Genomic DNA, 24,493 nt, shown 5'->3' on the forward strand with positions numbered 1-24,493 from the left:
TAACTGGGATGAATGATCAGAAACGGTCGTTCATCATTCCATGTCATGGTGCAGGCGTTGGGGCAGCACGACGAGCGGCTGGGGCGCCAGGGCAGAGGGGTGACGGCGGTGCGGCAGTGGGCCCTACCCATGGATCCAAGTAACTACATCCAGCGACCTCCGTATAATAACCAGCAGAATCACTCGGGTTGGCCCATCCGTTGCCGACACTAGGTGTGGCAGTCATTGATGAGCCGGTGAAAGTTGGGCCATGAAGAGTAGGAATCGGGCCAGTTCTGGTATAGCTGGGAAGCAGAGATGCTGCACCAGCGTTGGAGATAGTTGGGGGAGGCCAAGAAAGACCAGAAGCGGTTGCGGCGGGGATGTTACCTGCACCTGCACCACCAGTCTGCCAGGCCGCAAGAGGAGGTTGGAAGGGATCAGTGTTGCCACACGTTCCATCGGCCTCGCGAGTGTTCTTAGGCATCCATCCCTCTTGGAGACCAAGAGAGTACGACCAAGCTGGCGTTTCGACCTTTCCAGAAACACTCGAGTTACCAATCTTCCATGTCCAGAAGAAGTAATTCTAAACGTTCAAAGTTGAATGAGGATGGTAAACAGATGAAGAAGGGTTTCCAGGCATACCTGGAGAGCGTCCATGCTAGCCAGAGCGAACTGTTTAATGTCTGCCCTCATTTTTGGGGTGTACTTCGTCCAGTCGGTCCACTCTGTACAGCTACCAACACGATTGGGAGCTCCGGGATAGTTTCCTTCGTAACGTGTCCCAAGATTAACGCCGTTAAGGTACAGACCACAATCCGTGACAGCATTACTGAATTCACCGGCAGTCGTGACACCGAACTGAGCCAGGGAAGAATTCATGCTTGCACCCCACTGTTGACAAGGTACGTTGGCATAGGAAGACATGGGATTGTCGGATTGTCCACCAAAGCAAAGGTAGGGATGCGAGTCGAGAGCAATGCGATCAGCCTGTCCGAAAACGCCAGGCCACGTGCTACGAGGGAAGAAGCCATCGTGGTAAGAGATGTAAGGTCCCTTTCCTTCGCCAACACCAGTGACCTCACGGATCACGTTGTAAGCTTCCATGTAGCTAGACATACGATTGAGCTACTTGCAAGGGAGTAAATACATCAAGTAAAACTCACAATCGCGAGAGCTGCTCCTGTCCAACTTGCGTGCCTTGGGGTTCGTTCAGTATACCGAACATCGTGACAACATCCTTGTACTGAGGCTGGCTGATGAACTGAGTCATCACCCGAATGACATCAAGTGTACGCTCAGCGTTCGCAATGCCCATAGGACCGTTGAGGAAGTTCGTCTGCCCGAGGCGACCAGAGTGGTTCCAACCATTTTGTGACCCAGGAACAGCGTGGAGATCGAGGTTGATACGAAGACCGTACTTGCGAGCCCATTGAATAGCCTTGAGGAAGTAACTATGGAAGATTCATAGTCAACAATAAGGTACAGAATAGGAGCATGCACGAAGAAGCTTACGTCCAAGCTGTGCCTTGCAAGAAGGGTTCCCCAGGCTTCGTCTCCACAGCCCAGAAGGGAATGGGGACGCGAAGGTAGTTTAGCCCAGCTCCAGCGATGTCAGCGAAATCCTTTTCTGTCTGAAGGTCGAAATAAGCATCGTGTGAGATCAGTGTTAATGATACCACCACGTACAATGAATGTCTTGTAATGATTTTCCAGAACGTCCATCTTGTTGTCCCTTCGCAGATTCTCGGTGAGTGTCCATTCGTCAACAGCAGGTGTCGCCGTATCAGCGTATGGCTCAAAAAGAGCGGGAGTACTGAATTAAAGAAGGTTATCAACACATCAAGGCACAGTTACGAAGAAGCTCGACTTGCATAAACTACGAAGGGGATAAGTTAGTCCATTGACGATGTCATTGATTGACAGAACGTTGGCTTACAGGTTCCGTGACTAGCCATCCACCGAGATTGACACTGAAAATGGTAACAGCGTCATTGGTGAGTAATAGCTAAAGATGCAATGAATCCACACTATGCTCACCCTCTGATCTTGTCAATGCCATATCTGAATGTCTCGTTCAAAGCGGGGGTCCACGATTGAGCCTTGGCGCCATTGTTGAACACATCGTCCTCGTCCCAATACCAATAACCTCCGAGCTTGTTCTCGTATGTGAACTTAGATCCGTCTTCTGTAGTTATCTCGCTTCCGTCTCTTCCAGTGACAATCTTAACTTGAGGCTTGCCCGTGGCCTGAGGACTGTGGCTGTTATTATTGTCCGAGTTTGATGAATCAGAATCATTGCTGCTATCGTTGTCGCTATTTCGCATTCTAGGCTTGATCACAGCGAAGTATACTGGGATGACGACGGCGAGAATCAAGAGAATGAGAGAAGCGAGAACCGCTAGTATGAGGACCTTCCTGCTGGATTTGGCGCGCGGTGCGGCGTAGAGGTTTTGCTTCTCTCCAAGATAACGAGGGCTACTGCTCTGTCCCATAGGTGACATCGCGTGACCCTGTTCGTTGAAACTGTCGGGCTCGTCACGATATGGTGACCCGGTCAAAGTTCGACCCCCCATAGAAGTGTCGTTGAGGGCTACGACGGAGCCATTGAAGTCAGAACCCCCAGATGGATATTGAGACGATGCGTATGACTCTCGTGGGCCCGCGTGGCCATCGTAAGTGCCCATGAAGCGTGGTTGCGCTGCACTGGCACCGGGCGGTAGGCTCGAGGTTGATCCCAGTTCGCGCATGTTCTGGAAACTAGGCGAGGCCGGTCCTGGTGAACCGGGGGCATTATAAAGGGCGTTCTGGTACTGGTCGGCATCGGTCGTCAGCGGTAGCGGGTCGTACGATATGTTGGCGGAGGGTTGTTGTGGGTTAGACATGTTGGTCGGCGTTGAACCTGAGAAGAACCGATTGGGGCGTGTCTTTTAGCAGGCTGGGTGGCACTTACGGCGAACGACAAGGTGTGCACACCGTTGGCAACGACGACGAAGACTGGGAGGCCAGTGGCGGGGACGATGAGGAAAAGGAGGTGAGAAGAAAGGTGGAGAAAGTGAAGGTAGAAAAGAAAGGTTGATCAGGCTCAAGTTTTACACAGACAGACCGGCGCCTTGGCGATAGCCCTCGACGGCCAAATTCAAACGGCTGAGCTTCCCCGCAATACAACATGTACAAATAAACTCGGACCAATCAAAGTCTGCCCGAGCATCTTTGCCACTGTTGCCGAGCGAGCTGAGCGGCTTGACTTTGCCACAAGGCAAATCAGCGCCCGATTCTTTCTGGTCCCGTCGACTTGCCGTTAACTCTGTATTGACTTTGATGGAAGCACCTTCAGGCTGTGCAGTCAGTTTGTTTGCCCGCAAAGAGTTCGAAAGCTCTTCGCCCGTTTGTCAAGATTGCCTTTGCTGCCCTCTTAATCTACAGCGCACCGCCCATCCTCAAGGCGGTGCGACATGTGCCAAACTCTGACGGTATCTATGAGTTAGCATGATATGTGAAAAAATGTTATATAGCAACCCCGCAAAATCAATGAATTCTACGCATTTTCTGGAATGGGACTTGAGCGGACTGGGCATAGACCTGGCACGAACAGACCCTGAAGTACCTAAGCCAGGGGCTAGAAGGATAGAAAGGTTTTGTCACACACCAAAAGTGCAACCAAGTGGATAATGACGGCGGTGGGGTGGAAGAACGCCCTCGCCTTCAACCAGTCCTAGCCAGAATTATCCAGCGCAAGTCTCAAGGGGAATCTCAGTCAATATAGATCACAGACTTTGTCGTAGATTGGGGCAGGGTTCACTGATGGGCGCTCGCCGAGAGACTACACCAAACCTCATACCCCTTCACGCCTTGATGGCACTAACAAATCCGTCATCAGTGGGCGAGCATGGCGGACCAAACCGCATCACTAGCGCTCTCAGTTCCAGACTGAACTACGGGATCATGGTCCGAACGATTATTGCAATTACAACATTACAACGAGAGAACAATTCGCTGTACTCAACGGTGCATTAAAAACACATTTACGATCCCTGGCCAGCACCTTGCTGCTGCTGCTGTGCTTGTGCTTGTGCTTGTACCACAGCCTGGGCCAATTTTTACATCTGAGTTCAGTGAATCGATCAAAACATATGTACTATAACTGACCTGATGCTGCATAAGTTGCACCCTCATAGCGTTTATCTGCTCGGCCGTATATGGAGTACCAGACGGCGTCATATAATAGGCTATATTCGATCCCGTTCGGGCGGTGGCTTGCTGGTGCATCTGAACAGCTTGCTGCATTTGTGTCGCATGCAACAAAGCTGCTTGGGCCTGAGCTGAGGGTGGACGGGGCGAAGTAGCACTTGAGACAGAATTGACGGGCGTGCCAGCATTTCTTGGTGGAGAAACGTAAGTCGCATGGGTAGTCGCCGCCGTCCCATTCTGAGGAAGCTGAGGCGGGGTTCCAGCGCCGTTTGCCGCCTGCACACCGTTCTGCGTCGGGGCTTGAATCGCCGGCTGACCTTGGACTGCAACCTGACTGACTTGCGCTGGCACCTGTGGGGTGGGTATTGGTTGAGTTTGTTGAGTTTGCAATATATTGCGCTGCTGTAAATGGGCTTGGGCCTGTGCCACCTGTTGGGGAGAAAGGCGAGAATTCGCAGAAACAGGGGTAGAGATGCGTTGATGTTGAGCAATCCCCACCTTTCGAAAAGGTTCAACCTCGGAACATGACGAAAGGCTGGACTTACTTGTTGCTGGTGTGGTACCGCCGCTTGTTGCTGTCCAGTTTCAACTCTATCAGCGGTGTTCGGTGACCGTTAACGAAACCACTCACCCCATTCGCCGTTGCCATCTGCATTCGTTGCATCTGCTGCAAGCGAAGTTCCTCTTGCTTTCTTTTCACGATGGCCTGGTCGGCGTTCAATCTCGCTTCCTTTTCTGCCTTCAGTCGTCCTAACTCTGCTGGCGACATCTTGGGCAATTTGTTGTACTCTGTATGAGTGTCGTGTACAACCAGCGGCTTTCGTTGTGCCACTACGCCCAACCATGTTAATGATGGTGTACCGTCAGAATTGCAATGTAAGGACTTACTAGCATTCTTTTGTGCGGTGGCGAGTCGTTGCCGAGTAAGCTTACGCATGGCGTCATGAACCAAGGCATGGCGGCGCCGTTTTCTTGGCTCACTAGCGTTCGGGATCATGCTGGAACCGGCAGCACTGACGCTAGCCAGACGTTTAACACCGCGGGTGGTCATCTGCGTGGTTGGCGTCATTGGGACACCAGTACCGTCCAAGGACGCCTGACTCCCTGGGCCAAGCAAGGCGTCATATCTCTGAAGACAGTCCCGAGCGGTTCGCTTGTCTGTAGAAAGAGTAATCCGAGCGGAATTGAAGCATTCTGCGATGAGGGACCAGTTGTTGGGGTACCGCTCAGTAAGAGACTTCAGCAAAGCGTCCTCGTTGGAATTCCAAACGATTTCGGTAGCGCGGCGGTCCTTCGACAATTGGATAGTTTGAGTGCCAACAGGTTTGTTGCTCCCGAAGAGACCTAAAGCATCGGTTGACATGATGACAACTCATGGATTTGACATAGCCCTTACCTGAGAAGATGTCGACTGGTTTGCTCGCAGGGTTTTCTTCGGCGCTTATAGCATAATCGTCGAGCCTAACCCATTCTCCGTTCTTCCACTTCTTTGACGGTTGTAGAGGGCCGAGCAAAGTTGGTTTGCAGTGCATAAACTTGCCAATGGGGACTAACTTCGAGTAGGTAGTATCCTCTGCTCGTTTATTTGGATCATCCCTATCCGACTTCTTTTCCGACTTCTTCTTGCCATCGGACGTGAAGATCGGCGACGGAACGTCGAACAAACCATACGGTTGGAAATCGGGAAAGACAGAAGCCAAATCAGATGGGGGGAACAATGGGTCGAGTTCGTCAATAGCAGGGTCCTTCGTCTCATCTCTCGCAATGTCCAGGTCGTCGAAGTCAAGAAATAGTTTATCCAGTTCCGAATACGCTATCCTCTCTCTGATGGGCGCATAGATACTCTTCAACATCGCTTTCGAAGCAGCGCTATTCGCAGCAGAAAGCTCATCGCTAGAGCGGGAAGTCGTTGCAGACATCAATGTGGGATTAGCAGAGTCCGTCTTGAGTCCTGTCGGCGTCGTTTCGTGGCTTTGGTCCTTCGGTTTCTGCTCAACTGGTTGTTCAGGTGAATCTTGCGAATCGACAGCCATAGCATCTTTATTCTGTAAGGCGGATGGATCGTCAACCTCCTCCGTTTTTGGCTGGATGGTGTTGGCACCCATTTCCACAGATGGAACACCGGAGTCGTGAGCGTCCAGAGCATCATCTATCATCGCAGAGGTCTCTAGTGCATCAGCGACACTTTGTTCCCGTTCTTGGCCTTGATCTGGATCCTGATCGTCGTCATCGTCATCATCAGAGTTGTAGTTGAGGATAGAAAGCGGGTTCATCGGCTTCAATTGTGCGTCTTCATCGTGGTCTTCTGGGGGATCTATGTCACCCCCCGGGGCGGACTCTTCGGTAAACCCAGGCAAAGGATGACCCTCGTCGACAATCATCCCTGTATCTTCTTCTTCTTCCGGAACGCGGTCGTGGGACCTAGGTGGCCTCCACTTCATACATATACCGTTCGTTATTCTGGTTGCAGTATCTCCTGCAGCGTGCCACTCCAAGACAGCGGTAGAAAGATTATAGGCCAATGCCAGCTTCCATCGCCTTTCCTCACGGAAATCGGTCCGCATCCATTTCTATAGAATCGGACCGTCGAGATATGTCAAGAGTATTCAAACGAGAACACCCACCATTTCGTCCATGAGGTAATCCCAATGAGTCTTCTGCAATCCACCGACTCCGCGTTGCTTTTTAGGCTGGCGAAAGCTCCACCTCCCAGCATCTTTGAGATTTTCTATGTGATTGAAAGTCTTAATGAGGCGAAGTTCCGTGAATGCCGTCTAAATGACATTTAACGTCGTACACTCAACGCCATTTGGGTTCAAGAAACATACCCCCCAGTCTTTCGTCAGCAAACATTTCGTGGCCCTGCTGACTTTGGTGTACAACGGATTGGCATTCAGTACGGCAGCCCACCGATTCAAACCCAATGGTGTCCAGTTGTCTTCCTTCGATAGAACATCCTTTGGAACAGACCCGTCCTTTTCTCTCTCTCGCTTCTCCTTCTCCCTCTTTCTTTGAGCTTTAGTCAACTTACCTTTCCGCTGATACTCGGCAGGTAAACTCTTCAAAGGAGGGAGTGTATAATGAGGGTCGAATGTGTGATATTGAGTTGGGTCCGACGCCGGTGCATCAGATGTCTCCATGTCGACATCTTGCGGGGGCTCAAAAACATATCCGATGTTTTCTAGTGCAGGAGAACGTATGCCACGTAGTATATGAGGAGGGCGCCGACGTTCGATGATGGGCGGCATGAATAAAGTAGCTGGAGAGATGGTCGCAACCTGCGGCGATACTTCTGCAGTTCTGGACTCGGTCGGCAGCACGACGTTAGACGGATCGGCAGCAACTGGTGGTGCTGGTTGCGATGTTACAGTGACCGAAGCCGGATCAGTCGGCGCTTCTGGGGCATCTTCCATCTCTACATCTTCGTGATTGGAGTGAGAGTCTTTCGTGTCAGTGATATCAGTTTGGAGAGCGGGGGGTTCCGCTACGACGTCGGTGGGCGGTGGCTGTATATGATCGGCCTGGTGCTCTGCCACCAATGGTCCACCAGCCGAAGAACCTTCGGCAAAGACGACTGCAGGACCGGGATGGTAAGCCATATTTTCGACGGGCATTGCAACCGTGGAGGCAACATCATCTGGGGCCTCATTATTGGGCGAAGTAGTAGGCTGAAGGAGTGGAGGGAGGGGTTGAGCTTGCGCGGTATCGCGTCCCACATCTTGCAAGGCCGGGGAATCGTCGGGTTGCATTTCCGAAGGTTGAACAACATGAGGATTTGTGCCCTCCTCAATATCCTCCGTCACAACTTCATTTTCGGGCGTGTCTGCATTAGTGACCTGGACGTGCGTTTCACTCACATCTCGTTCTTGGACGTCAACCTCAAATACTTCCATGGGAGAATCCTCGCGTTTCTCGACTTCGTCGGCATCGACATCTATGACTTCCGGAGGGGGAGGGGATGAGTCAGAAATGTCTATCGCTACCGGAGAGCCGGGAGGTGGAGAGCGGGAAGTTGGATGTGACGGAGAACGAGAACGAACGAGGGGTTGAGACGGAGTACGATGACGGGAGCGAGGTGGGGTAGACAGAAAGTCCAGCTCGTCTCTATCACTGTCCTGGTCTTCTGGCTGAGCAGGTCGCAGTCGGTAGGGATTCGGTGGCGGTTTGGTCCTTTGAGCGTCGTGTGCACCGACGTCAGGATCTTCAGTGGGCTGAAGTGCTAGCAAGTCATCTGATTCGGGATCAGCATCGTCGGCGGGATCCTCGACGGTGGGAATAGGGACATCCAGTTCTTCTTGTGAGAGTGTTACAATGCTACTAGTCTCTGGACTTCATGTACATTGGAAATGGGTTATATCATTTCCACGAAAGCCATTACGCACTGTGTAGCAAAATCAAATCTCTCCAAGAACGCGTCAACTCCATCAGGATCAACGTCGTCGTCGTCAGCAGGAAGAAGTGTTCCAATGTCATGTTTCCTTTGAAGCATGCGGTACATTTGGCGTAGGAGGACATTTCTGCGCTGCGAGATTTCTCTGGAACAAGTAAATCAGCACTTTAGATTAAAGTAAGCTCGGTGTACCCTTACTCGAGCTGTGCGACGCGTTGTTCCACCAACCAATTGTCGGAAGGTTCTTCAGCCATTGTGGTATTTAGGAGGAAGGTGTTGCTTCCAAAACGGGTTGTGATCGAGAATTCCTGCTGGGCACCACGGTCAGTAAAGGACTCCCACAGTCAGTGACTTCGCACTTCGTGGTAAGTATCGTAAGCACTACACTTACCTTCAACAATATGTCCGAAGCACCTCAGAAGAGACGGCGCGTCCAACGTTCACCAAGTCCTGGATACAAGCTAGACGACGACGACAACTATGTTCCATACGTACCGGTCGCTCAGCGACGTCAGGAGAAGCTAGCCAAAATCACTTCATGGACCGCTAATTCCGACAGAGACCGTGCTCGACGCCAGAAGGAGGAAATGGAGGAACAAGAAGATGCCGAGAAGGAAGAGGAGCGCCGAAGAGAGAAAGCTCGGAAGGAAAGGACGTTACTCATGGAGGCTCAAGAGGTCCACACCAAGAAGGACATAGAAGGCGCGTGTCCGCCAGGCATGTCTACCCAACAGAGGGAATAGCTGACCAGACTCGCAGACTCCAAAAAGACAGATTATCAGAAAGCCGAAGAAGCGGATGCTGAGATTCTCGCTGCAATAGCCAGTCGGAGAAAGCTCGCCTCTGATTTGGAGTTAGCAACAGGCGTGCAATATACAGAGCCCTTGAAATCATCGTGAGTTACCCCGTCTTTATAATTGCCAATGTTGGACCAATGCTTCAGATAAGGTGGCGACCGCCCCGGTATATTCGCGAACGGACCGAAGAGCAGCACAAAAAAATACGCGAGAAGCACCACATTCTCGTTGATGGAGAAAACATCCCGCCCCCCATCGAGCACTTCCAGGTACCGCCAAACCTTTGAGACCTAGTTCAAGTACTCACATGGACGCAGGATATGAAAATACCGGGATCTATTCTCGACTTTCTGAAGACGAAGCGGATTACTGACCCAACACCTATCCAGCTGCAAGGAATACCCACTGCGTAAGGACACAAGCTTCATTGCATCAACCGTTATGACCTATCTCTCAGTTTTGCAGGGCGTGACCTCATAGGTATTGCTTTCACAGGTTCAGGCAAGACCCTCGCATTCTGTCTACCCCTGATCATGATGGCTTTGGAAGAAGAGGCCAAACTTCCTCTCGTTCGTGGCGAAGGCCCTGTTGGTGTCATCCTTTGTCCATCTCGTGAGCTAGCCAACCAGACTTACGAGAACGTTCTCGCTTGGTGCGAAGCTCTCGCCAAGGACGGAAGGTATCCGCATCTGAACACTCTTTTATGCATGGGAGGCATTTCAATGGGCGAACAGAGCCATGTTCTCAATAAGGGCCTTCACATCGTGGTGGCTACGCCCGGTCGTCTTATCGATATGTTGGAGAAGAAGAAATTCACTTTCAACAACTGCAAATACTTGTGCATGGACGAAGCGGACAGAATGATTGACCTTGGCTTCGAGGACGATGTCCGTAACATCATGAGCTTCTTCAAGGTAGGGTATGGAGCCGTTCGCGCTGTGTTTCTATCTCTGAACCTCGTTTGTTTCAGCGGCAGCGCCAGACATTGCTCTTCTCTGCCACTATGCCCAAGAAGATCCAAGATTTCGCTCAACAATCACTCATAAAACCGATATTAGTCAATGTCGGCCGTGCAGGTGCGGCGAATCTGGACGTTCTTCAAGTGGTCGAATACGTGAAGCAGGAGGCGAAGATGGTGTATCTGTTGGAGTGCCTGCAGAAAACGGCTCCTCCCGTTATCGTTTTCAGCGAGAATAAAAACGAAGTCGATGGTCAGTGGTGATGATTGTTGGCAACATAGCGCGCGCGCGTATTGATGCTTTCTAGATATTCAGGAGTATCTTCTACTGAAGGGTGTCGAGGCCGTTGCCATCCATGGATCCAAGAGTAAGTCGTGTTGATCCACACCAGACGTCGCTCTTATGCATCTTCCCTATCAAGGTCAGGAGGAGCGGCAATACGCCATCAAGTCATTCAAGTCGGGTGCTAAAGATGTAATGGTCGCGTCGGGAGTCGCCTCAAAAGGTCTCGATTTCAACGATATCCAGCACGTCATCATCTTCTCCATGCCCAAGGAAATCGAAGACTACGTGCATCAAATCGGTCGCACGGGTCGAAGTGGCAAAACTGGCATTGCGACCACTTTCGTCAACATGAACACGCCGGAACAAACGCTTCTGGATCTCAAATATCTCTTGATGGAAGCTGGTCAGAAGTATGTCTCGCCTCTGTATGTCTCGCCAGAGTGTTGCTGAATCTTCTTTCCTAGAGTTCCGCCGTTCCTCGCTTCAATCGACGACCCTCGCGCCGTACAAGGTGGTTCTCTCAAAGGTTGTCCTGTCTGTGGAGGTCTCGGGCACGGTATATCCAATTGTCCGAAGCTGGAGGATACCCAAAGGCGACAAATGGCATCCCATCGCGCAGCCAACGATGCTGGCGGTGGGTTCTAGGCAATCTCCGCTGTATTTACTTGTATATCTTCATAATCGAATGCGCATTCGAGTCACTCAGAATCGCATGTAGACGTCGTTATCAAGCAAGATGGTGTATAGTCACTAGTCACTCGTTGAGATATCCTCAACGAGGGTGGTCTCCAGAATTAGCAACTATCCTGTCGATCTCTGTTCTAATCTCCTTCAAGTTCGCCTGCAATGTCTTCACATCTTCGAATTTGCGGTGGGCGTTCGCCTCTTCAATGAAGGATTCGAGCAGGGCCTCTTGCTCAAGTAGTGGTTGGAGAGCCAGCGCGAGCTTCGAATCAGGATCGATTGCGGCGCCGTTCTCTCGCGTCGGTGTTGGTGTAGATGATGAGGGTTTGGACTTCTTGGGTATCGTCTTGGGACATCCAGATTTAGCACCCATCATGAACCGCTGAGAAATACGATAAGCCTCACCTGCAGCGGGAACATATGTTTCTGCAGGAATAGATTCGCGCGAGTCATCACAGCCATCTGAACACGGTCCTGTGAGCTACCTGGGCCTGACGGACATGGCAGGTTTCGTATCCGCTTCGACAGCGCATCGTACTGTGCGAATGCCTCGAGCAGTCGTTTCCGCGCTGCCATAGCCTCTTTCGTGGGGTGATCGTCCGTGCTGTACAACAAGAACCCTCAGCCCTCAGTTTCGCAGTGGGGGGCTATTACTGGAGACGCGACCTACGTGAGACTAAGCAAGAGCTCTTCAAATTGGGGTAGCGAGGCTTCTATCTCTTTCTCCAGGGTTATGAACATCTGCATGAAATGTCAGATGCAGTACGATGGAGGACTTCGTGCTCCCACGTACATCGTAGAGGCGAACAAAAGCAGGCACATGCGTCGATTCTTGTTGATACTGCTGTCTCCTGTAGAACATAGATAATAACACCCAACATACGCCACTCTGCGAAGCGAACTCACGTCAATATAGGCCTACACGTCCGACACATCCTCACGCCCTTCAGGAACTTCTCCTCTTCATCCTGCAAACTACCACCTTTACTCCCTTTCGCATCAACCGTCGAAGTGCGCCTCTTCCGTACCCCGTAATCGACGCCCTCGCTGACCTCCTCTATCATCCGCGTGTTCTTGTCTACGACGAAGAGGAGGGAGCAGGTCACGGGCCGCTGGGGGTTCTTCACGGGCAGAGCGCACACGATCTGTCCGCACAGTCGACAGTGGTGTTTTCTGTTCGTTAAAGGGTGGAAGGAAGCTCTAGGCCAAGGAGAACCATCAGGATCATGTGTAGAGCACCGACCGTGGTTGTACGAACCTGCATAGAGGGCACTTGTTCACAGCGGAATCATCTTCCCAAGGAGTGATCCGTTGCTCAGCGGCTGTACAGACAATTTACCTGAACACGATAAATTATCACATTACGACGTCGACGTACCTCTGATATCACCCTTGCCTCCGATACTACTCGTCCCTTGCATCATCATGTTTTTCCACAACCCACTAGGGTCCATACTCTTCAAATCTGATAGATCCAAGTCAAAGAATGAGGACCGTCTATGATTGCCCGCGGAAGGTCTCTGCAGAGCGTGCTGTTCCTCCTTCTCAGGAAAATGCAACGCAATCAACTTCTCCAGACGACGCTCTAACTTGGTTCTCTCAATACGAAGCGAGCCGCTGTTGTGTGCTTCGCGACGTGCGTCGAAGAATTCATCCGTCCGCGGTCGATACACGCCTTTAGGCTGGAATCCCGGTCGGTAGGGGGCTTGGATACGCGAAGGCAGCGAGGACATGACCGGGCGCGGCGATGTCGGGGCGGAGGAAATGGGCGTTGAGGAGGAAGACGGACGAGATTGGAGTTGTGCTGGAGGCGGAGGCGGAGGCGGAGGTGTTGAAGAAGTCTGGTTGAGAGACGATCCTCTCGTGGGCGGGACTATAGGTGCTGTAGCATCGGAGGCGGGTCGGGCGATGTTGGTTTGCACATGAAGGTTGGGCCCGACGGGATGTGAACTCGAACTTGGCGTCGAGGCCGCTTGTGACAGAGATGGGGCGACTTCGTCTTTGGCAGGGATGGGCGGGCCTGGGGTAGGCGAAGTGACGCGACTGCGGGGTTCTGCTGAGGGTGCACCATGATCGACGGCCGTTCGGGACGACGAGGACGATAGGACTCGGCCCGCCGAAGGCAAGGCCCCGGCTGGGCGCAAAGGGGACGAAGGTAAAGGTGCTCGAGACGGACGAAGAGGGACACGCCGAAACGTGGATATCCGCTTGCCCGGGGGCTGGGGCGACTTTGTAGGGGTCGATGAGCTCGCAGTGGAGGACTCGTTCGAAGGAGACGAAGCCAGAGACGATGGCGTCGATGTCGGCGTCTGCGGGATGGGAAGCGGTGAGGTTGGAGGCGTCGTATCGTCAGTCGGCGGCATCCCTTGTTCCTTCAGCGTCGTCTCTACTACTATTCCCTTGCTTCTATCCACGTTCAAAGCTAATGGCAGGGGTCCCGTCGGAGAGATAGGCGGTACTTCGTTGTCCTTGACTGGCGGGGTCGCAGTGCCGTTCGTCGGTTCAGGCAGCTCCAGAGCATCGTCCTTTGGTTCAATGACTGCAATCTCTACTTTGTCCTCCGTGCCAAATTCCGCCGACCCGAAGCTCGAAGGCGTCCCCATGAAGCTTGACGGCCGTGGTCGTGGAACTGCAAGCGCAACGCCGTTGCTCGCAAAGCCATTCAGCACATGGGTGGGATTCGAAAGGTTTCTGGAGTGTCTCTTCGACTATCAAGAAGAGTTCGACACCATCAATCAGTGAACTACTCAAGAAGCTAGCCAGAAAGACCTTGTAAGCCTGGTATGGGACCTGCTGCGAGTCTGAAAGCAGTTTCTCTGGCATTTGGGGCGGGGGATTGCGAATAGTGGCGGTGGCCTGCTGGATTTCAATTTATGCAACGAAACAGATGATCATCAACCCGCGATGCGGGAAACAGCGAGGAAACAGCAAGGATAGAGGAAACCGCAGCTTGGGTTGGGCGCTAAAACGCTAAGGCTCTGCACTTCACGAAATCACATCTTGCTCGTTGCCAACATGTCCGCAACATCAGGAATCGGGATATCTCAAGAACTCGTTGACGAGTTCTCCAACGCAGTTGACACGAAAGCAACTAGATTTATCAAGGTCTCCATCCAAAACGGTTTGGCTTCACGCTGATGGCGGCACATCCCTGAAGTCTCATCTCTTCGTCGCCCAGAGTCCTTGGTTCACGACGAATCGATACCGGGTGCAGGCACTTTCCAAGACGATCTCGCGAAGCTCCAGCATGTTGTGGAAGACAACACACCAGCCTATATTCTAGGACGCTTGGACGAGCCTCCTGCTGAATGGATTGCCATCTCTTATGTCCCCGATTCGGCCAAGGTTCGCGACAAGGTGAGTATCGCGGGCACTCAAAAGCTTCTATATACGAGCTTGGTCGAGTGCAGATGTTATACGCGTCGACGAGGGCGTCGCTGATGAAATCACTGGGATCGACACTCTTCACCGACTCGATCTTCGCCACGTCCAAGGACGACCTGACTGCGGATGCTTACGCCGCGCATAGAAGACACGTCAACGCACCAAAGCCTCTCAGTGCGCGTGAGCAAGAAATGGAGGACATCAAAGCCGCCGAACGCGAGGCAAGCGGGGGGATCTACGAGGGCAGTCGTGCAAGGAAGAATCATCTCGGGAACGACAACGTTGGCATGAAATGGGAGGACGGAGTTACAGAAGCTATCAAGGCTTTCGGCGCAGGAGAAACCTGCTCGGTGCTCGTCTTCGTGCGTGGGCCTTTGCCTCTGTCTACTACCTCTACTCATACATCGCATAGACTATCAACGTAACCAGTAGCTCAGAAATGCTTCATCTTCACTCCTCTGCCGACATCACAGTCGATCGACTACGCGCGAGTCTCCTTCCTTCCGACCCCTGCTTTGCTCTGTTCGCTTGGCCCCGCACCCAACGTGAAATCTGTGAGTGCGACGTAGTTCGTAACTTCGCTGTAGTTCAACTTGCGCAGACTGGATCTACTCTTGTCCTTCGAACTCACCTGTCAAGAACCGCATGCTATACTCCTCCTGCTCGCTCGCTACGTTCCTCGCTGCGAAGGCGATTCTGTCGTCCTATTCTACGTCCGCCGTGGCGAGCAGGAAAATCGAGACCTCCGATCCTCAAGAGCTTGATGAAGCTTTCCTTGTCTCGTACCTTGACTTGGATGCCGCTACTCCTGCTGCAAGCAGCAACCCCGGCCAAATCGATACTGGTGAGAAGAAACCATTTGCACGTCCAAAAGGCCCCGGGCGTCGATGATGACAAAGATAATGAACTTGTGTGTTGCGAATGTAATCGTACTAGAATGATTGGACTTTCTATGGACGGATCATCAGATTTTCCATCACCGTGTGCTTGCAAGATCCATGTTCCGGTTGTGTATACTGCCGAATTCTCATAAGGTTCCGCAGGACGTACATTACCTTCACACGAAGTCTGGCAGTCATACACGCTTTCCCCTCCAGTCTGCAACGTAAATCGGGGCCTTCAGCGAGGGTTAACGTTACAAACGATGCTCAACATAAGATTGCAAGTCCCTCGAAAGCATTTCCACGTTGGCCGAGTTTACGCGCTCGCCCCGGTTCTTCAGAAACGATGCTACTCAATTCCAGCCCAACAATCGAAACAGCCAAAAGTATGGGCCTCAGCTGATGAAGCAGTCAAGGATGTCAAGTCGGGGGACACGCTAATGGTTGGAGGTGCGTAATATGCGATTCTATACAGTTCGGTAACACGAAATGATATGCGACCGAAATGTAGGGTTTGGATTCGCCGGGATACCTGGTAGGTACTACACGCGTCGCTATCGCGCAGGATGCTAACGGCGAGCTGGTAGATACTCTTATCACTGCCCTTACGAAGCGGAAAGATGAAGTCAAGGACCTTACGGGTGTATCGAACAACTGTGGTGCAGAGACTTCGGGTTTGGGTGAGTTCAGAAACCAGTCAAACTGTTACATATACGCTGATGGAGGTCGCTGATTCATAGGGAAGTTGCTGATCAGCAAGCAAATGAGCAAGTTGATTGCTTCATACCCTGGAGGGTGAGTTCTACCCCGGGTCTTTCTTGTAGCATTTGCTGATGATATTACTTTAGAAACAAGCAATTCGAACAAGCATACCTCAAGGGCCAAATCTCCCTTGAACTCGTTCCCCAGGGCACACTCGCTGAGCGTATACGCGCACACGCGGCAGGCATTCCTGCCTTCTTCACGCCAACCGGCGCGTCGACGGCCGTGGAGGAAGGTGCCATTCCCGTGCGGTACAACGAGGGCGGCATGTCGGCCGGGGTGCAGATTCCGGGTATAAAGAAGGAGCATAAAATTATCAATGGGAAGAGATACGTGCTGGAACCTGGAATTCCTGGCGATGTCGCGTTCATTAGAGCGTGGAAGGTTGATGAGATTGGCAACTGCGTGTTCAGGTGAGTGAGGAGATATGGAGGTTTGATGGATCATAGGTTGACTGGTACTGTAATTACTAGATACGCATCAAACAATTTCAATACGGTCATGGCACGAAACGCGAAGCTTACTATTGTCGAAGTAAGCCTCTTGCAACTCCCACCTACGACCTAACTAACCGATCATCATTAGGCAGAAAACATAGTCTCAGTGGGCGAAATCTCGCCAAATTCAATTCACCTCCCAGGTATCTACGTCGACAGAATAGTCCCCGCCACCGTCGAAAAGAGAATCGAATTCGCCACCCTCTCGCAATCCTCCTCCTCCCAACCAGCATTTTCCCCGGAAAAGGCTGCCGCTCAAGCCACGCGCCACAGAATCGCCAGACGCGCTGCGAAGGAGATTAAAGATGGATTCCATGTCAACTTAGGCATCGGCATGCCTACGCTCGTCCCAGAGCATCTGGAACCAAGTGTAAAGGTTTGGCTCCAAAGCGAGAACGGTATCTTGGGTATGGGGCCTTATCCAACAGAGAAGCAACTTGACGCGTAAGTGGAGGCATTTCTTAGGGGATTTCAAGATGCTGATTTCCGGCGACAGGGATCTTATCAATGCTGGAAAGGAAACCGTCACCCTCCTCCCTGGTGCATCTGTCTTCGGTTAGTTGGTTTCCCCGAGATCTAGAACGGTGGCAAACTGCTCCCTCAGATTCTAGCGACTCCTTCGCGATGATTCGGGGAGGACATATCGATGTGGCTATTCTTGGCGTAAGTTAATTCTTCACCTACTCTTAACTTCGTAACTCTGTTTGACCGACCCTTCATCCAGGCGATGCAAGTCTCGCAGGCGGGTGACATTGCCAACTTCATGATCCCAGGCAAGATGCTGAAGGGCATTGGCGGTGCTATGGACCTCGTCTCCAACCCCGACAAAACCAAGGTCATCGTAGTCATGGAGCACTGCGCCAAAGACGGCAGCCCTAAGATCCTGAAAGAATGCTCCCTTCCTCTCACCGGTGCACGCACAGTCAGCCAGATCATCACTGAGCTCGCGGTGTTCGACGTTGATCGCGGTAACGGGGAGTTAACCTTGATCGATGTTGCGAAAGGTGTGAGCGTTGATGAAGTTAAGTCCAAGACTGGGTGCGACTTCAAGGTGAGGGATAACTTGGGCACGATTGAGTGAGTGGCCCTATGTATGATGGACTGTTGCAATCACTATCAGTGTGCAAGTATTAGATAATCACTATGGAAAGGGGATCCGACACCAACTTTACGCGTACATGCCGGTTGCGTGAAACTTGATCCGTCAGGCACATAAACCTTGGTGCGGTCTGATACTACTTAGTACTGGCGCCCCTACAAATCCATGATGATCGATGAAGGTGCGTCTTATTCTCCTCATTCACAAATCCCCACATTCCTCACGAAAGGTTCCGTCAAGCCCAACACGGTGACCGGTTATCGTGAGATAGAGCAAATTGTCTGTGAACCTACACCTCTGAGCACAAGAAGCCGAACCACACACGCTGCGAAGGAGCATACCCCAGTTAGGTATCTCTTGCCATTAGAGTCGACGTGTAAAAGTACGATGGCCGTTGGTCAGCTGTACTATCGGATTATTACTAACAGCGCGTAGTAGTAAGGCAATTACCGTACCTTCCCCATGCACATGCCCCGCGCCGAACGATATGGTATGTACGCGTTGATCTGCGGCATGGAAGTCAGGGGTTCAATACGAGGGGTATATAACGCACCAGTGGTTAGACCTCCCTAACCAGCTACTTCGCATTTACGGATATTCAATCACACCTTCGAAATAATGTCTACCAACAAAATGCAATATGGTTGGCAATTCTTATCTTCTTTAAGGATTGTTTCTAACTGCACCGTTTGGTATAGTTAGGCTAGGTAAATCCGGACTCAAAGTGTCCAAGATCATCCTTGGGTGCATGTCCTATGGTACACCCGAGTGGCAAAAGTGGGTGCTGAATGAAGAAGAAGGCATCAAACAAATCAAGTTTGCGTATGTTCGCTCGATCTTTTGCTTATCGGGATTGCTCACTGTTGATATCGACTCCCAGATACGAACATGGCATCCAAACTTTTGATACCGCGAATGTACGCTACATGTCGGGCACCCAGTGACTGGGACAATTGCTCATCAAAGACACAGGTCTACTCCAACGGCCAATCAGAAATCGTGCTAGGCAAGGCGATCAAGCAGCTTAACCTCCCCCGAGACGAAATTGTAGTTATGACGAAGGTATGCAAGCTTTGCAAGGCTCAGCCCCACGATCTCACAAGAATACTACAAGGTATACGGTGTTGTAGGTCGAGAGCCTGGCTTCATGGGATTTGGAAAGTCCGATTTGGATAACTTGGGCTATGTCAATCAATATGGCCTCAGTCGGAAGGTACGCTCCGCCCTCAACTTCTCTGATCCATATTCTGATTGTTCATATAGCACATATTCGAGAGCGTGAAGCACAGCCTCGAAAGGCTTCAGCTTGATTACATCGATGTACTCCAATGTAAGTCTGGTTCCTTTGAGCCTCCCGGCCATAACACTGACTTCACCAGGCCACAGATGCGATCCCAACACCCCCTTTGAAGAAACGGTGAATCAACGACTTGACCAATGATTACTTGAATTTTCTCGACTGATGCCATTGCCTCTAGATGCAAGCGCTTCATGATGTCGTCAAGGCAGGCTATGTGCGATACGTTGGCATGAGCTCGTGCTACGCGTGGCAATGTAAGCGTTACTTTACTTTGTGATCTTGGTGGCACAATGCTAACTTATCAATCAATGACAAGTCCACGCGATGCAAAGTAAGTCATGTTTATATGGCCAGAATATTGCATCGGCAGAGTGCTCACTTTCGATATCTGCTAGACTACGCGATAAACAATGGCTTGACGCCGTTCATCTCTATGCAGAACCACTACAACCTTCTCTACCGCGAGGAAGAGAGGGAGATGTTCCCTACGTTGAAGGTGAGTAATCATTGTGAGGGTAACAATTGTAGATGTTAATTAGCCCTGTCAGCACTTCGGCGTTGGATCTATTCCCTGGTCTCCGCTGGCCCGGGGCAAGTTGACTAGACCTATTTCTTCCCAAGTTCAGACAGAGAGGTCGCAGAGTGACCTGTTAGTCATCTCGTTTACCATGCACGGCAATGAACGCTAATCAACAGTATCCATCTAGCTGGCTGTCTCTGTACGACGGCGCCTTGGGAACAAAAGATATCGTGACGAAGTGAGTAACGGTGAAGTCGATGTGCCTGAGATACTGACACTCCATCAAGCGTCGAGGCGTTAGCAAACAAGAAGGGCGTAAGTATGGCCCAAATTGCCATCGCATGGGCTCTCTCTAAAGAAGGTGTGTATGTTTTTGGTTTTGTGTTGAGCACAGTTGTTTTACTTGGTGGATGCTCTAGGAGTCACCGCTCCCATCGTTGGAACTACAAGTCTCAAGAATCTGGAAGATATTCTCGGTTAGTAAACTTGAGGCTTGAGGGCTTGGGGAATGATTTACTCATTGGGTCCGCAGGGGCTATTGACGTGAAGTTAACGGAGGAAGAAATCAAGTCGCTGGAGGAGCCGTACAAAGCCCAGGCTGTTGCAGGCCATCAGTAGTTCTCTCCACGGCGGCATACTAGAAGGATTAGCAAGGATGTTATCGCTATATCGTTGAATTGATTTATGTCTGCATTCACCCCAATGTTTGTGAGCTTTCTTTTGACAGTCCAAGATTTCCGAGACTATGTTGCCTACTTTGTATGGGTAAGTAATCAGCAATGTCATTTAGTCTCAAGTATGTCGAAACGAGAATACTGTTTGCGCTTCCCACGAATCTGCATTAGCTGCTGGGTATGGTTATGTAGCTAGTAACTCTAATCACTGAAAAGAGACAATATATGGGCGATAAATTAAGGGTGGTACGGCGAGTACATTTATGAAGAAGGCTCCTCATCATCCTCAACCTCTTCCACCATCACTCGCCTACTTTTGGGTTTCACGTCGTCAGAGTCCGCCTCAACAATCGATGCGCCGGCACCATTTGTAGAGACTTCCTTTGCCTTCCCTTTACCCTTGTCCGCCTTCTTCTCGGCCTTCTTCTTTCCTTTCTTCTTCGGCATGTCCCACTCGTATAGCGGTATGAAAGAGTCGACCTGGATATATCTGGTCAAGTGGGCACCCTGTTACGCAGAGACATGGACTCACAAATCCGACGTCAGCGAATAGTTGAGGGAATATCCAGATTCCGGGGGAAGCGACGACGATGGTGATAATATAGAAGATAAGGCGAACGATGGCGATGGCAAAGAACAGAGCAAGGAATGCGAGCATCGCCATACTCAGATACCAGACACCAAGACGCATAGTCGGGGGCCATAACGGGAACATGACGCCGGCGAAGAGTAGTGCAACCATTCCGATACCGCCAGCGTACGTCGTCCATTGTGAGCCCTCGTAGAACCAAGCATAGTATTCATCCGGCGCGAACATCTGCTCCTGGATAATCTGCAGATGTCTGGGTGACGAGGACGATGAGCCCGAAGGGTCACCTCGGGCGACACGCAAGTAAAACGCGAAAGCGTTGGCGGCATGCAACACCGTTCGCGCCTCGTCCTCGTTGGTGACCTTTGGTACGCCCTTCAGCTTCTGGTAAGCCGGCGACAGCAGCGCCTTCAGAGCTGATTTTCCTGGTGACAGTCAGCCATACTGGTCATTCCGTGACCCAACCCACTCGGCGTACCTTTGAAGTAGTCCAGCCGCTTCCCATTCATTGCCCCCACCCGCACTTTGACTCCTGCGCCTCCACTACGCAGGAATTGCGCGACTTTCTTTATCTCTGGCGGTGACTTGGCCTGTTGTTCCATGTCGGTCGGGAGGAAGGAATTGCGGGTGCCACGTTGACAAACCACATTCTGGGCGTCTATCGGCGCTTAGAGTGTCTCATTCAATGATCTACATCACACAACATTTGCCGTTAACATCGTCGAGAGTATTAGCAAGATCGTTACGCTGAGAATAAGAGCTGAATGTTATGTCCAACGAAAAGGAGAACAAAGGATAGAGAAAAAAAGCAGAATAGAAATGTATTTAAAGCGCTACGACTCCAAAACCAAAATAACAAAGAAAGTACTCGATGATTGACTGATGATGATGAATGCGAGGATATGCAAGGGGGCGGTACTGTGGGGAGACGTTAATAGAATAATGATGATGATTAATGTTCCACATCTGTCGGCGCAAGTTCGCAGACATCTGTAGGAGGAAAGACTAACAACACGTTAAGTGTAGATGTCACAAGAGCGATACGAGCTGAGGGAGCTGCGAGCGAATCTAGATTTAACTTGATGGAACCACTTCTTTCGTGCTACTAGTTGAGTCCTTTCTTCGGCCAACAAGTTTCTTCAAACCAGAGAGTCCGCTCTTCGTTTTCTTGTGCTTCTTTGCAGCACCGTCAACAAAGGGTTGGGGTGTAACGGCAGCAGAGTCCATAGAGGATACAGAGGCAACGTCTGTGAGGTCGGGAGAGGAGGATACTGGGGGCTCAATAGTGGATGGCTCCTCAGTCACAACGCCGGCCTTTCCTCCGCCGCCAATCAAGCGAACAGTAGTGGGAGCACCTGCATCAGAATCGGGCAACTTAGTGTCAACAAGGTCTGCAGGCTGGGCCTCAGGCTCAAGCGGAGGAGCTAATTCTTGAGTAACGGGGAGTGGCGGTGGTGCTTCAATGGGCGATGGTTGGATTAGAGTCGTTTCTAGAATAGGATTTGACTCGGTAAGAAGATCAGGAACCTCTGGTGGTGGAGACATGCGCTTGGACAAGGTTGGTGATGGAGGATCGACGTGTGGTGTGGAGAGGGAGGGCATGTCCTGGTTCGGTGAGTCTCGTTTATGCGAGACCAATCCTGTTTCAACGTCTCGGCTATCCCCCAGGCTAATGTTGCGGCCAGACTCGAGATCATCTGCAGATGATGATGAACGTAGAGACTCAGGGGGAGATGGAAGGGCGGCGATTTCTCGTGGGGTTGGAAGTTCTATTGGCCGAGGAGCAGGGACTTTTGTGACCACCAGAGCAGGCGGTTTCAAACCTGTTTTGGGTTTTGAGGTGGTGGGAGAATCTGGCAAGTCGGGGAGGGTTTCGTCGGGGTCAACCACATCAGCGAGTACAGGTACGGGCGTTTGAGCAGAAGTTGGCGTAGTCTCTAATACTCCTAGACCAACATTTTCCACGGGCTAGCGTAGACTCTTAAAGAAACTGTCGTTACAGCAAGCGTAACCACTCACCTTATTCTTCAAATCCCCGTCTGGTAATATGGCTGCATCAGTGATCACTCGGACGTCGTACCATTTCCGTACACTGCGATCCGCCAGCGCCTCCAACACGTTCCAACCCTTGTATTCCCCGGTTAAACGCAACCCAGAATGTCCAGCATCTCCTCCACCGTCACCCTGCCCGCGCCCATGACCATCGTAGAAGTAGCTTTCATAACCTAGACTGTCCTCACTGTCGCTGCTAGCTTCATTCGATGTCCCAATTTCGAATCCTTCACCAGCTTCGAGGTCGTCCACGAAACTAGCCAACCACTTTGCCCAACCGACTGGCCCGTCGCCATTCCATAAAACCACCTTCGTGTCAAAGTCGCGTCCAAATACGATTACTTGTCCGACGGAGCCATTTTCAGCTGGGTTTAGATCGATTCCAACGTAGTTCCCCGTCTTATCGGATATAAGTGGAATCCAGCCTCGTTGAGAATACTCCTTCCTGACCCAGCCCGGTGGCAGCGACTGCATGACCTCCCTTAGCTGGACATTCGCGCCCGTAGTTGGGTCGCTATCCACCTCCCGCCAAAATCTCCATTCTTCGTATACGTCCTCCAGCGGCAGCAGGGTCAGACCGTAGAACAGACCCTCCGCGCACCCTGCCGAGGACTCCGCTTCTTGTCCGTCTACAAGGAGATACGACTCCCGGACAACCGCTGGCAACGCGAAGCCGAACTGCATTTCTATTTGGGCGAGGTCTTGCGGTAGGATGCCATAGTTGAGGGTGTCGCCGAGCTCAGGGTATTCGCGATTCAGCCACAAACGTAGACGGTTCCAGGTCTTCTCTAATGGTGGGTAAGGAATTGATGGTGAAGCTGGTGTGTGTAGAGAGTCGTAATGTGTAGGCAGCAGCGACGGCGGTCGCGAAGAACCACTGCTGTGAAAACGAATCTAATGGGCAATGATATCACTTTCAAAGAACAGCCAAGACTCACGATGTCGGGAAATACCCATATGAGCTTGAGTTCGGCGGTGGGTATGTGTAAGAAGGGCTCAAGGAGCCTTCAGGATCCGGAGTGCCCAGAGTTTCTGCGCTGAAAGCATGAGGGTGCGAGGAGAAGACGGGGGAGGATGTTGGCAGGGAGAAGGCTTCATGCGTCGAGGACATTGCTTGGCCTTTTCTTGAGTTTGTTGCCGCAGCTGGGAAGAAGAGCGACGTGAACCAACCCATATCAGCGCAGGAACGAGCGGGAGGGGAGGGCAAGGGCGACGCAGGTCACCTAGTTAAGATCGACGCAGAGAATGGCCTTCAAGCCCGTGACATGGTGATGTGGGCGGTAACTCTGCTTATGTAACGCGCCAACGGGCGCTTTCCGAATAGGGGGTTCGAAGGCGGCCGCCTCTCCTCATCATGCAGACTGAAAGTAGAACAGTGAAACAGAAGTGAATCTGACGTGCAAATCTGAAATTTGCTAGCTGTAGTCCTTCGCCGGTCAGAAACCCATCA

General features: G+C 51.5%; 8 protein-coding genes across 8 annotated transcripts; 3 read left to right on the top strand and 5 right to left on the bottom strand.

Annotated features, from left to right (window-relative positions):
- Nucleotides 1–43: 43 nt before the first annotated feature.
- PC9H_001421 (uncharacterized protein) lies at nucleotides 44–2,864 on the bottom strand (the record flags this gene model as incomplete). Its single annotated transcript, XM_036771071.1, has 7 exons — nucleotides 44–565; nucleotides 625–1,090; nucleotides 1,146–1,433; nucleotides 1,495–1,613; nucleotides 1,669–1,776; nucleotides 1,919–1,952; nucleotides 2,020–2,864. 7 exons carry the CDS (start codon nucleotides 2,862–2,864, stop codon nucleotides 44–46), a joined length of 2,382 nt encoding a protein of 793 aa, XP_036636916.1.
- Nucleotides 2,865–4,004: 1,140 nt separating this feature from the next.
- EAF1 (chromatin modification- protein VID21) lies at nucleotides 4,005–8,814 on the bottom strand (the record flags this gene model as incomplete). The annotated part of the gene is made up of 10 exons (XM_036771072.1): nucleotides 4,005–4,067; nucleotides 4,129–4,668; nucleotides 4,716–4,745; nucleotides 4,802–5,001; nucleotides 5,059–5,514; nucleotides 5,567–6,740; nucleotides 6,795–6,944; nucleotides 6,999–8,499; nucleotides 8,553–8,705; nucleotides 8,759–8,814. The coding sequence occupies 10 exons, from the start codon at nucleotides 8,812–8,814 to the stop codon at nucleotides 4,005–4,007; spliced, it is 4,323 nt and encodes a 1,440-aa protein (XP_036636917.1).
- Nucleotides 8,815–8,961: 147 nt separating this feature from the next.
- RH35 (DEAD-box ATP-dependent RNA helicase 35) lies at nucleotides 8,962–11,246 on the top strand (the record flags this gene model as incomplete). Its single annotated transcript, XM_036771073.1, has 9 exons — nucleotides 8,962–9,268; nucleotides 9,320–9,455; nucleotides 9,509–9,626; nucleotides 9,675–9,766; nucleotides 9,815–10,271; nucleotides 10,328–10,568; nucleotides 10,624–10,683; nucleotides 10,738–11,011; nucleotides 11,066–11,246. The coding sequence occupies 9 exons, from the start codon at nucleotides 8,962–8,964 to the stop codon at nucleotides 11,244–11,246; spliced, it is 1,866 nt and encodes a 621-aa protein (XP_036636918.1).
- A 127-nt stretch (nucleotides 11,247–11,373) lies between these two features.
- On the bottom strand, nucleotides 11,374–14,108 carry PEP7 (carboxypeptidase Y-deficient; the record flags this gene model as incomplete). The annotated part of the gene is made up of 8 exons (XM_036771074.1): nucleotides 11,374–11,631; nucleotides 11,691–11,889; nucleotides 11,956–12,026; nucleotides 12,079–12,136; nucleotides 12,192–12,485; nucleotides 12,544–12,607; nucleotides 12,664–13,993; nucleotides 14,055–14,108. The coding sequence occupies 8 exons, from the start codon at nucleotides 14,106–14,108 to the stop codon at nucleotides 11,374–11,376; spliced, it is 2,328 nt and encodes a 775-aa protein (XP_036636919.1).
- A 192-nt stretch (nucleotides 14,109–14,300) lies between these two features.
- PC9H_001425 (uncharacterized protein) lies at nucleotides 14,301–17,890 on the top strand (the record flags this gene model as incomplete). Its single annotated transcript, XM_036771075.1, has 15 exons — nucleotides 14,301–14,406; nucleotides 14,464–14,642; nucleotides 14,696–15,031; nucleotides 15,082–15,223; nucleotides 15,271–15,534; nucleotides 15,713–16,000; nucleotides 16,062–16,085; nucleotides 16,138–16,230; nucleotides 16,291–16,345; nucleotides 16,399–16,725; nucleotides 16,786–16,846; nucleotides 16,898–17,253; nucleotides 17,306–17,364; nucleotides 17,414–17,472; nucleotides 17,534–17,890. The coding sequence occupies 15 exons, from the start codon at nucleotides 14,301–14,303 to the stop codon at nucleotides 17,888–17,890; spliced, it is 2,706 nt and encodes a 901-aa protein (XP_036636920.1).
- A 636-nt stretch (nucleotides 17,891–18,526) lies between these two features.
- On the top strand, nucleotides 18,527–20,346 carry PC9H_001426 (uncharacterized protein; the record flags this gene model as incomplete). The annotated part of the gene is made up of 15 exons (XM_036771076.1): nucleotides 18,527–18,551; nucleotides 18,607–18,730; nucleotides 18,789–18,825; nucleotides 18,881–18,970; nucleotides 19,023–19,121; nucleotides 19,172–19,238; nucleotides 19,288–19,325; nucleotides 19,387–19,462; nucleotides 19,525–19,539; nucleotides 19,604–19,704; nucleotides 19,757–19,857; nucleotides 19,916–19,966; nucleotides 20,016–20,089; nucleotides 20,148–20,204; nucleotides 20,261–20,346. 15 exons carry the CDS (start codon nucleotides 18,527–18,529, stop codon nucleotides 20,344–20,346), a joined length of 1,041 nt encoding a protein of 346 aa, XP_036636921.1.
- Nucleotides 20,347–20,663: 317 nt separating this feature from the next.
- SEC62_1 (Translocation protein S62) lies at nucleotides 20,664–21,593 on the bottom strand (the record flags this gene model as incomplete). Its single annotated transcript, XM_036771077.1, has 3 exons — nucleotides 20,664–20,882; nucleotides 20,935–21,416; nucleotides 21,470–21,593. The coding sequence occupies 3 exons, from the start codon at nucleotides 21,591–21,593 to the stop codon at nucleotides 20,664–20,666; spliced, it is 825 nt and encodes a 274-aa protein (XP_036636922.1).
- Nucleotides 21,594–22,065: 472 nt separating this feature from the next.
- On the bottom strand, nucleotides 22,066–24,217 carry SMI1 (Cell wall assembly regulator; the record flags this gene model as incomplete). The annotated part of the gene is made up of 3 exons (XM_036771078.1): nucleotides 22,066–22,959; nucleotides 23,011–23,923; nucleotides 23,982–24,217. 3 exons carry the CDS (start codon nucleotides 24,215–24,217, stop codon nucleotides 22,066–22,068), a joined length of 2,043 nt encoding a protein of 680 aa, XP_036636923.1.
- Nucleotides 24,218–24,493: the final 276 nt, after the last annotated feature.

This window comes from Pleurotus ostreatus, assembly GCF_014466165.1.
Source record: "Pleurotus ostreatus strain PC9 chromosome Unknown scaffold_1, whole genome shotgun sequence".
Classification (NCBI taxonomy): Eukaryota; Fungi; Basidiomycota; class Agaricomycetes; order Agaricales; family Pleurotaceae; genus Pleurotus; species Pleurotus ostreatus.